Below are 12,143 nucleotides of genomic sequence, written 5' to 3'. Positions count from 1 at the left end.
CGAATATTGGAGTCACATAAAGGGGTTGCTTGGAACCATAAATACAAGGCAGGAAGATCCTATGTACCTTAGATGCACTTGATTTTAGATGAAAGATTAACAAGAGTTGGAACGGGACCTTGCAGGTCATCTAGTCCAAACCCCCACCGAAGAAGACCCTACATTTCTGACAGATGGCAGTCCAGTCTCTTTTTGAAAATTTCCAGTGATGAATCTCTCACATCTGAAGGCAAGCTGTTCCATTGGTTGATTGCTTTGTCAGAAAATTCCTCATTTCCAGGTTGTTTCCTTGTTCACTTTCCATCCATTATTCCTTGTCTGGTCCTTCAGATGCTTTGGGAAATAGCTTGGCCTCCTCCCCTCAAATATTGGGACACTGTTATCATGTCTCCTCTGGTCCTTCTCTTCATGGACTAGCCATGCGCAGTTTCTGCAACCTCTCTTTGTATGTTTTAGTGTCCAGTCCCCTAGAAAACCCTAAACAACAGCATAGCTAGCAGGTAGAGAACATTTGAAGGCTACATAAAATATATTTTGGCAGGAAATGAAAATAAACCAAGATACAAAGCAAAAGAAAAATGAGATCTTGTTGCATTTATTGAGGTACCTTCTGTAACTGCTTTGATATTTTAAGGAAGTAGTCTCCTATCACTTTCATTGTAATCACTGTTGCTCTTTAGTATAAAATCAAACTTAGTACGAGCTTAAACTATGAACCCTTTAGAATACCTTTGATTTGACCTCTTAACTCAGGGGTCCCCTCCCCAACCTTTTGGGAGTCAAATAACTATGTGTGTATATATACTATGAATGTTCAGTGAAAAAAGGCTGACATTACAAAGATATGTTCATGCATCCTTCAGTGGGAGTAGCTAATCTCAAAATATTGCCTTTATAAGAAGTGAAACTAATGAGATGGTGCTTATATCACCCTTTACAACTCCTCCAAGATAGCAATTATCCGCCCAAGTTTACCATTGTATTTTTCTGGCAAGATGCAAATTTTATGAAGCAAGCTTTGTAGCATAGGCACTTGACATTTCAATTTTCCAAGTAAGTTTTTGTAGAACCCGAGATTATTTTGAAAGCTGGTGATTTGCTTCGTAACACACCAGGTTTTTTTTTTATTGCGTAAGTTCAAAACCATGGACATATCCACACATGCGCTTGTGAGTGGCGCAGTGAAGATTCTGGTATTTGCTTCTATACCAGGTTAGCGTGCCCTTTTCCACCTATTCTATCAAAAGAAATTCCAAGCATGCAGCATCAAAACAATGGCCTAGTCCAGGTTCTACATCAAAGTCCTAGTGAAAGAAGTTATTGGACATTTACACACAGGATATCAGTTAACTCTGATAACCTGTTTTCTTTTTATATGTTGTAAGCCGCCCCGAGTTCTTGGAGATGGGCGGCATATAAAGCCAATAAATACATAACAACAACAACATAATAATAATAATAATAATAATAATAATAATAATAATAATAATAATGTGTTTTAGTAACATCAAGTGCTTTAATATGGCCGTCTTCTTCGAGAAGACTTCTCAATATATTTTTTTAAAGATTTTATATCTAAGTGAGTTGTGCCAGTTAAAATACAGGTCAGATCAAAATGCAAGGAATGAGTTTTAAGAACACTGACAATTGGAAGCTGGGGAGAAAAATATACAGAAGCAAATGGACATGAAAATACTTTTGTGGATTCACTGGTGTAATTTCAATTTCAGAAGATCACGTTCTGTACTTACTGTATAAGTGGCTCTTTTTCATAAGAAAAAAATACTTCCACTTTTTTTAACAGAGGGCTAAAGGAAGATTATGTAAGCATGAAATGTAGGCAAGAACATTTGCCAGAACCAAATGTTCTTGCCTTCATTTGTACGAAACAGATTTGTACAAAATCCAGCTTTAACTTAAGGCATACAAATTATGCTTACTGGTACATTGAGCAGCTTCTCATTTGGTCCTCTAGTTGTTGAAAAACTATTAGGGCACACTGACCAACAATTTCAAATTTTCAACAAAATTGGTTGTGTGAATATAGCACAAGATCAATATTCAATAAACTAAGCCAGTGGCTCCTAACTATTTTTCATACATCTGTCAGTCCCACAATATACATAAACCTCGTCTTTAAATGGTTATCCACAGAAATCTAAAATACTATTTTATATTTTGGAAAATTGCTTTGAGCCACTAAAAGAAACCCCAAACAAATGTCAAGGTAATTATGACATATATGGCTTGCAAACTGGCCCATACTGTATTTCAATCCGATATGGATTAAGCATTTTACTACTCCCTCAACAAAGGTTTTACAGTAAGAAAGAATGACATTTGTAGGAGTTTTTTTTCATTAATTCTATTCATACTGCTCATCTATTTAAGCATGCTTTCTTTCTGCATAGCTATTCCAAGCGCAAGACTCCAGGGAAAAGTAAGCAGGTCGATGCAGTCTTACACACCTTCCTTACCAATGCCATTCATAAACATGGAATGCCAATTATTCTTGTTTATTTGAAACCCCTCCCATATTTTCAAATCACAAACTTTTGAGGATGTCTTGTGATTTGCCGAAGGTTCCCTCTCACAGAAAAGGCTGGAAAGGTTCAGGAAAACTATAGATTAGATTTATTGGATTTAGATTTTTTGGATTTATATGCCGCCCCTCTCTGCAGACTCGGGGCGGCTCACAACAATGGTAATTTCCACCCCTGCTTTAATTGAATAAAGAAGTGAAGTCAGAAAGTGAATGCATAGCCCTTCTGTGTGCAAAGTCAATTTAAAAGATGAAGCCTATTTTCTTTCTTCTATATCAGGGGTCTCCAACCCATGGCATGCCAGCAACCAGGCCGTGCAAACAAGTGCAGCCCCATCCTTGGTATGCAGGCAACACACAAAACCATGTCCCCTCCAGTCCATGGAAAAATCTTTCTCCACCTTTGTGGAGAACCTTGGTGTCCAAAAGAGAGGCTGTTGTTCTGCATGATCTTTAAGGCAGAAGAGAAGCCGCCTGGTACTTTGAAAGAAAAGGTGACTTCTTGTATTGTAACACAAGAACTCTGGCTGACTTTAGGCCGGTCACTTGCTCCCTCTCAGCCCAAATCACCTTACAGGGTTGTTGTAGGAAAAACAGGAGGAAGAAGGAACAACAGATATATTTGGCGCCTTGAATTGTTTATAAAAATAATAAAGGTGGAATGTAAATCAATAAATAAATAATTGAAATGACAACAGGGAGGAAAAAACTGCACAACTTTATTGATGCAAAACAATGGCTTAGGAAGGACAATCCTTATTACATCACTATGCCAACTTCACAATAAACTCCAAAAAGCCAATTGTAAACAAATAAGTAGCCCTTTGAATAATGTGCAGTGCAGAAGTGATTAGACCAAAGTATCACATGTTCACACACACACAAAAAGAGGAACCACCTTGATTTGGGAAACACATGGAGAAAACTGGTCCATTAACTCAGGAACAAAAAGTTCTCCTGCATCTTGGCAAGAGAATCCAGTACAGAAAACAAGCCAGCTGTGAAATGTATATTCTGTCTCTAGAATAAGATATAAAATAGTAATTTACATTCCACATCTGAACAGAGAAGAGGGCAAAGTTCCACAAAGAAAAAGCAGGTTGGAAGAATCCAGCCTTTTGTTCCAGGACTACTTTATTACTCAGTAAGACCGAAAGGCTTATAGCAAGGTAAGTTTCCAAGCTAGAGAGTGAGGACTTTAAGACCTTGTATTGTAAGCGATACATTTTTATTTTTATTTTTAAAGAAGAAGTGGAGGAGCCCTTAGTGAAAAGGAAGGGATATTGCCAGACAGGCAAAATGCGTTCACGATCCTAAGGAGTCATTGGGGGGGAGGGGGGGGGGAGCATACAAAAGATCAGGTCCTGCTACTTTGGACAGGAGGAATACACTGAGGGCATCTGCTGGCTCAAGATCCTCAGACCGCAGCTTTGACACGTGTGGTGTGACATTTCCTACACAGCACATGGCCATCCAGAGGGAAGCAACCATTGTCATCCGCTTCAATGGACAGGGGCTTCCCACAATCCTGAAAGGTTAGCAGAGAAAGAAATGAGCAAGGTAGACTAAAAAATGCCAACATCAAGGAGAAGTGGGGAGGAAAAAGATAGAAGATGCTCACCTCACACTTGTAACATTTCATGTGGAAATTCTTCTCCAGGGCCACCACACGAACCGTCTCATCCTTCCCAGGCTCTGGCATGATGGGCTCAGCACACACAGAACAGCGGGGAGCATATTTTCTGCAAGTACAGGAGATTCAGAAACTCAGTTTCAGCCTTTGGGTCAAATTTATCTATCTATCTATCTATCTATCTATCTATCTATCTATCTATCTATCTATCTATCTATCTTTCTATCTATCTATCTATCTATCTATCTATCTATCTATCTATCTTTCTTCCTATCTATCTATCTATCTTCCTATCTATTTATCTATCTATCTATCTATCTATCTATCTATCTTCCTATCTATCTATCTATCTATCTATCTATCTATCTATCTATCTATCTATCTTTCTTCCTATCTATCTATCTATCTATCTATCTATCTATCTATCGATCGATCTATCTATCTATCTATCTATCTATCTATCTTTCTTTCTTCCTATCTATCTATCTATCTATCTATCTATCTATCTATCTATCTATCTTCCTATCTATCTATCTATCTATCTATCATCTATCTATCTATCATCTATCTATCTATCTATCTATCTATCTATCTATCTATCTATCTATCTATCTATCTATCTATCTATCTATCTATCTATTTTATTTATTTATTAAATTTGTATGCCGCCCCTCTCCGTAGACTCGGGGCGGCTCACAGCAGTGATAAAAACAATGTACAATACAAATCTAATAATATGAAGTTAAAAACCCATAATTTAAAAAACATGCACACAACACACCATACATAAATTATATAGGCCCGGGGAAGATTTTTCAATTCCCCCATACAGAGGTGGGTTTTGAGAAGTTTACGAAAGGCAAGGAGGGTGGGGGCAATTCTGATCTCTGGGGGCAGTTGGTTCCAGAGGGCCGGGGCCACCACAGAGAAGGCTCTTCCCCTGGGTCCCGCCAAATGACATTGTTTAGTCAATGGGACCCGGAGAAGGCCCACTCTGTGGGACCTAACTGGTCGCTGGGATTCGTGCGGCAGAAAGCGGTCTCGGAGATATTCTGGTGCGATGCCATGAAGGGCTTTATAGGTCATAACCAACACTTTGAATTGTGACCGGAAACTGATCGGCAACCAATGCAGACTGCGGAGTGTTGGTGTGACATGGGCATACTTGGGAAAGCCCATGATTGCTCTCGCAGCTGCATTCTGCACGATCTGAAGTTTCTGAACACTTTTCAAAGGTAGCCCCATGTAGAGAGTGTTACAATAGTCGAGCCTTGAGGTGATGAGGGCATGAGTGACTGTGAGCAGTGAGTCCCGGTCCAGATAGGGCCGCAACTGGTGCACCAGGCGAACCTGGGCAAACGCCCCCCTCGCCACAGCTGAAAGATGGTTCTCTAATGTGAGCTGTGGATCGAGGAGGACGCCCAAGTTGCGGACCCTCGCCCCAGGGTAATGGACGGACAGATGGAATTGTCCTTGGGAGGCAAAACCCACAGCCACTCCATCTTATCCGGGTTGAGTTTGAGTCTGTTGACACCCATCCAAACCCTTACAGCCTCCAGGCACCGGCACATCACTTCCACTGCTTCACTTCCAAGCTTGAGAGCACAGAGGGAGGACATGAAACTCAGGGGAGATACCTGTGATAATCATCAACACAATGTGGCTGGTTGGCTTTATCCACAATGAAGGATGCCCCTTCCAACGGCTTGTGGCACACCACACACGTGAAACAATGAGGGTGGTAGGAGTTGCCAGTGGCCCGCAACATCCTGTCTGTGATCGTTTGCTTGCACACACAGCATTTCTCCAGGGTGCCCTGAGGAACAAAAAGAGGATCAGAAAGGAAGCACAATCTGCTCCAATGGGAGAACATTACTTCTATCTCTGGTAAGACAAAGCCATTAATATTAACCCACTTAATTCAACCAGATTAACTGTCAAGGAGAGAAACCGCGAAGAAAATAAACTCAATTTTAGATTGCCAGAACAATGTATATTTACAATGGGTCAATTTTGGTTGGTCAGCCAAAAGTCATTATTATTATTATTATTATTATTATTATTATTATTATTATTTATTTATTTATTTTTTTAATTAGATTTGTATGCCGCCCCTCTCCGCAGACTCGGGCAGCTCACAACAGTGACAAAAACAATATATACTGACAAATCTAATAATTAAAACCTAAAACATTTTTTAAAAAAATCTAAAAGCAAGGAACCCCAATATAAAAAACATACATACAATCATATCATGCACTAGGATTACATAGGCAGGGGGAGATGTTTCAATTCCCCCACGCTTGATGACAGAGGTGGGTTTTAAGGAGTTTACGAAAGGCAAGGAGGTCATGAATTTTGTAAGTCATTTGTCTCCAGATGTCCAAGAACCTCAACACCTAGCATGTCTTTCTTGACTTGGGTGACGACCATCTTTGGATGGTCAATGAACTGCTGTAAATCAAGGACTACATTTATCACCCAAGAATCTGCTACCAGGATCAAAGAGATACTAAAATGTCTAGATTCTAAGAATCTGAAACGGTTCTTGGATGTTCTGTTTTTTTTTAATTATTATTATATTGATGGTCTTTGTAATAAAGGTCTGTTTGTTTGTTTGTTTGTTTGTTTGTTTGTTTGTTTGTTTGAACAATGCACTGGCTTTCTCGTTCGTCTGATTTGAAAAATCCATAAATAATGCCCAAACCTTTGAAATTTTCTCCTATAGCCTCTTCTTGCGAAAGTAATTTTTAATCAGGTGAAATTGAAAGGCTATTCACAGTAGATTTAGGCATGCGCACATCTGTGTATGCACTTGACTACATGTAAGATACAATTCAGATTAAGCATTTCCACAAACGTGGCCATTCTTTGTGGTTGAGCTTCTCAGGTGACCCACTATGTTAGAGACAGAAGGTAAAATGTGAGTGTTTCTCAGAGTAGAACTCAAGTTAACTCACACAGAATATATTTTTGGAGCCCAAACATTTCAACACCTTGGTTTTGGATTGATTTTCGTAATCTGAGGTCCTTCGGTTAATTTGGCTACAACTTGGTATTTTTATTTATCTGGAATCTGTTTCCTCTCATAATAATAAACAACCGGCCAAGGCCCGCCAAGCTAGCAAAGAAGGTCACCACATAATTTACACAGGTGGCTCTCATTAGCTAACAGTACAATTCCTCAAATGAGCCCATGAAAACAGGCCGGCAACTGCTAAGACAATAGGCATCATATGCTCCTTCTCCCCTCTTCCAAGTCTCCATGATTGGCTGCCTTATACGTCCCCCCACCACTTTGCTCACCGCATAGCATTCTTCACAGAAGGGCTTTTCATCCACGTTGTAGAACTGTTGCCCCTGCAACTGCCTCTCACATTTGAAACAGGTGAAACATTCAACATGGAAGAGCTGGTCCAAGGCCCGGACTGCAGGCTGAGTCCGAGACAGTGCCTTACTGCACAAACCACACAATTCTTCAATGGAAAGGAGAAAAAAAGGGGGGGGAGAGAAAAAGTCTGAGAAGATATTTATATAAATACATAACATATGAATCCCTCTAGACCTGTGATGGTGAACCTATGGCACACATGCCACATGTGGAGCCATATCAGAGGGAATGTGAGGCATTGCCCTATGTCAGCTAATTTTTGACTTTGAGGGAGGCTGTTTTTGCCCTTTGGAGTGCGAAAAATGGCCCAACAGGCCAACCGTAAGTCCATTTTTCCGAACTCCCAGTTTGCCCAATGGGCTGTTTTTTGCATTCTTTAGGCTTCAGGGCCAAAGGGCAGTTAATTTCCGAACTTCTAGTTTGGCTGTTTTTCGCCATCCTCAGGCTTCAGGAGTCCAGAGGCTTCAGCAAAACCTGTGCGCATATGCAGGGGTGGGGTAATTGTGCACATGTCATCTGCACCTCTATAATTGTCTGGTTTGGTGCTGCAACCCAACAGGACCGACACAGACTTCAGAGGATAATCAGAACTTCAGAAAAAACAATTGCTGCCAACCTGCCTTCCATTGAGGACCTGTATACTGCACGAGTCAAAAAGAGGGCGGGGAAAATATTTACTGACCCCTCACATCCTGGACACAAACTGTTTCAACTCCTACCCTCAAAACATCGCTACAGAGCACTGCACACCAAGACAACTAGACACAAGAACAGTTTTTCCCTGAACACCATCACTCTACTAAATAAATAATTCCCTCAACACTGTCAGACTTTCTACTAAATCTGCACTTCTATTCTACTAGTTTTTTAAATCATTCCTATCACCCATTTCCTCCCATGTTGACTGTATGACTGTAACTTGTTGCTTATATCCTAAGATTTTTATTAATATTGCTTCTTCATTGCTTATTTGACCCCTATGACAATCATTAAGTGTTGTACCACATGATTCTTGACAAATGTATATTTTATTTTATGTACGCTGAGAGCATATGCACCAAGACAAATTCCTTGTGTGTCCAATCACACTTGGCCAATAAAATTCTATTCTATTCTATTCTATCACTGCTCTAGACTTTATCTGCCCTCACGTTATTGCAAAAGCAGGCTTTTTTTAAGAAGTTAAGAAAATTTCCCACCTCTGTATTAAACTGCTAAAAGAAAGGAAAAGGAGCAAATAGATTGTAGTCCCCCTCTCTCCTAAACACCCCCCCCCAAAAAAAAAATTCACATGCCCCCACAGACCAGAAGTGGAGGCTTCGGCGTGAGGTGGATGATCCATGTCCTTCATCAGCTTCTGGGTTAACATCTCCAGCTCCTCTACCTCCTTCATGGTCAGAGCAGAGCTGCTCCTAGGTGGATCTGATCCAGCGTTTGGAAGAAATACAGGGTTGCGCTGGACAAATAAAGAAGAGCAAGTGAGATAAGTTCAAATCTCCAACTTTTAAACACCCCACATTCTGGAACATATATTCAAGATCAATTCACACTCCCTTTAACATTGATGATCAATGAAGACACTTCTGTGCCATTTGCCTTTTCTAGTCAGTCTACATTTTCTTTCTTCAAATTTTACTTTACAATTGAATGACCGGGTGTTTAAAAAGGGGGAGGGAGAGGTTATTTTTATTGTATCAGTGGCATTTAATTAGTAAATTTTCAAGTTAAAAAATGACTGCATTTCCACTAATGCAAAATGTTCATAGCTTCGATGTGACTATGGAAACAATCATTCTCTTTCACCCCCTCACCACAGAAACTAGAAAATATGTACTTTAATGAAAAGCTATACAGTATTATAAACATATAAAACTAAGAAATAAATGTACATGCAGATATAAAATGCATAGTTATTCTCTAGATTTTAAAAAAAGGCTTCTTGCCAATGGTTTTTCTGTAGTACTATTAATATAAATAAGGTAGACAGTGTTCCCTTGATTTTCGCGGGTTCGAACTTCGCGAAAAGTCTATAACACGGTTTTTAAAATATATTAATTAAAAAATACTTCACGGGTTTTTTCCCTATACCATGTTTTTTCCCGCCCAATGATGTCATATGTCATCGTCAAACTTTCGTCTGTCTTTAATAAATATTTTTTTAAATAAACTTTAATAAATAAACATGGTGAGTAATAATCTAAATGGTTGCTAAGGGAATGGGAAATTGCAATTTAGAGGTTTAAAGTGTTAAGGGAAGGCTTGTGATACTGTTCATAGCCAAAAATAGTGTATTTACTTCCGCATCTCTACTTCGTGGAAATTCAACTTTTGCGGGCAGTCTCGGAACGTATCCCCTGCGAAAATCGAGGGAACACTGTACCATGAATTGAGGCCTTTGAACTATGGTGCTGGAGAAGACTCCTGAGGTCCCTTGGACTGAAAGGCAATCAAACCAGTCAGTCCTAGAGGAGATCAACCTTCTTTTTAGAAGGACAGATCCTGAAGATGAAACTCAAATACTTTGGCCACTTAATGAGAAGGAAGGGCTCACTGGACAAGAACCTAATGCTGGGAATGACTGAGGGCAAAGGAAGAAAGGGATGACAGAGGTGGCTGGATGGAATCACTGAAACAGTCGGCGTGAGATTAAATGGACTCTGGGAGATGGTAGAGAACAGAAAGGCCTGGAGGAACATTGTCCATGGGATCGCGATGGATAACATGACTTTGCAACTAACAACAATAAATACCATGCACAGCAATGTACTTGCCACTGAGGCAAGAATAAATAACCCATTTAGGTTTGGTTCTGTAAAAATGCACTGATGCCAAATTTTGAAATCCTATTTAAGGCTCTTTTTCCAGTTTTAAAAGCTAAAGTACTTAACCAGATTTGATTTAAGGTCTATGTATGAAAGAGAGGTGGACAGTCCAGAGTTCAAGGGTTGCCAATGCCATCTCACTTTTTTTCCAGAACCCACATGTGTCATATTATACTAAAAATATTTGGCAGCAAGCCATCAAGATTTGGGGGCTTTTTTTCCTTAAGCAAAATAATTTTTTTACACTACCAATAAACTAAAAACAACTATTTTGCTTAATCAACAACCTCAAAAATGCAATTCAGGTGATATCAGCCCCATATTCCCTATGGATTTGGAGTAAGCAAAAATCACCTGCCTTTGACACAGGAAAATTAACAGGCTATCCTGGTTTTTTGGGGGTGGGTGGAGGGGTTTGTTTGTTTGTTTTTTGTATGCCACTCTTTTCTTTATTCATGTATAGATTTGCATCCTCACCATTTCTCGTGGGGCAGATGACTGCCCAGTAGGATACGGCTTCTCCTGGATTTGCGGTTTTTCTCGCTGTTGTGCGTAAGTGAAAGTGGGAGGCTGAGGCTTCGGAGCTGAGCCCGTGCCCGGAGGGGCTGCGAAATGAGACTGTGCAGGAAACGAAGCGGGCTGTTTTGGCAAAGTTGGAGGAGCCGCAGGAGCCGGTTTAGGTACAAATCTTGGAGCCGTGGCAGGAAGAGATGCTGTGAATTTAGGAACTGATGGAGCTGGGGGAGGAGCAGGTGATACTGATGATGACAAGTCTTTGCGCTGCTTCATGGCTACTACCCATGGTGGAGGAACAGGAGCCGTTTCCTCCGGCTGTTTGGCCACAGAGTTTCCACCGGGACCGGATACAGCCTGGGTAATAGGAACTGGACTGTCTTTAGTTGGAGCTACAGTTTCTATAGTGCTTCTAGAAGCAGAACCTACATTTGCTGGAAATACAGGCCCTGAAGATAGCTGAAAGGTAATGATGAGAAAAGGTCAATGTAACAATCTCCACTTCCATCCCCCTCTAGCCTAGCTTCAGCATCCAGAGGCAGAACAAAGAAAGAGGTGGCAGTCCCTCTCCCCCACACTTGCCCATACATTCTCACCCAAGTCTTTTCTTGTTAAATCACTCCAGACTGAGGTTTAGTTTGAATGTCTTTTTTTTCTTGCAGAGATTTTTTCATCTCAAAGTCAAGCATAGAAAACCTTATCCACTGCTTCCTTTGCCCCAAACCCAAGGGCTTGCACTTAATTTTTACATAGTCAAGTGATCGAATGGCCATTTCTGATTGTAGATAGCTCTTGCATAAACATTCTATTATATTTAAAAAATCATCTTCACACGGAACACTAGCCCAGTGATTTTCAACCTTTTTTGAGCCGCGGCACATTTTTTTACATTTACAAAATCCTGGGGCACACCACCAACCAAAATGACACAAAATGACACTCTTAACGCAGTACATATTATACATATAGTTAATAATATAGTTTCTAAATGTATTTATACTCAGTGTGAAACCTGGGCCTGTTTCAATGGCAGGAATGGTAGTTTGGGGACCCATGTTTAATTTCCCCACGGCACACCTGACCATGTCTCGCGGCACACTAGTGTGCCGCAGCACACTGGTTGAAAAACACTGGTGATCCCATGACTATGTGGATACTGCAGTGGCCCCAACTTACAGCCCTGGTCATACATTTCTTTAGCGCTGTTGTAACTTCAAAGTGGTTTAAGTAAGGGCTTTATAT

At 40.3% G+C, this 12,143-nt stretch overlaps 1 protein-coding gene across 2 annotated transcripts in view; it reads right to left on the bottom strand.

Annotated features, from left to right (window-relative positions):
* Positions 1-3,241: 3,241 nt before the first annotated feature.
* Positions 3,242-12,143, bottom strand: part of ZYX (zyxin) — a 43,545-nt gene continuing 34,643 nt past the window's right edge. For both annotated transcript variants that reach the window (XM_070742042.1, XM_070742041.1), the window contains exons 5-10: positions 10,866-11,360; positions 8,872-9,022; positions 7,482-7,651; positions 5,813-5,991; positions 4,164-4,284; positions 3,242-4,070 (exon numbers count right to left, since the gene is read on the bottom strand). In XM_070742042.1, the coding sequence (XP_070598143.1) occupies positions 3,960-4,070; positions 4,164-4,284; positions 5,813-5,991; positions 7,482-7,651; positions 8,872-9,022; positions 10,866-11,360 (1,227 nt within the window). In that variant the 3' untranslated portion in view covers positions 3,242-3,959. The remainder of the gene's footprint in view (positions 4,071-4,163; positions 4,285-5,812; positions 5,992-7,481; positions 7,652-8,871; positions 9,023-10,865; positions 11,361-12,143) is intronic.

Source organism: Erythrolamprus reginae, chromosome 2 (genome assembly GCF_031021105.1).
Source record: "Erythrolamprus reginae isolate rEryReg1 chromosome 2, rEryReg1.hap1, whole genome shotgun sequence".
In the NCBI taxonomy this organism is placed as follows: Eukaryota; Metazoa; Chordata; class Lepidosauria; order Squamata; family Dipsadidae; genus Erythrolamprus; species Erythrolamprus reginae.
This window is presented reverse-complemented; position numbering and strand designations above follow the sequence as displayed.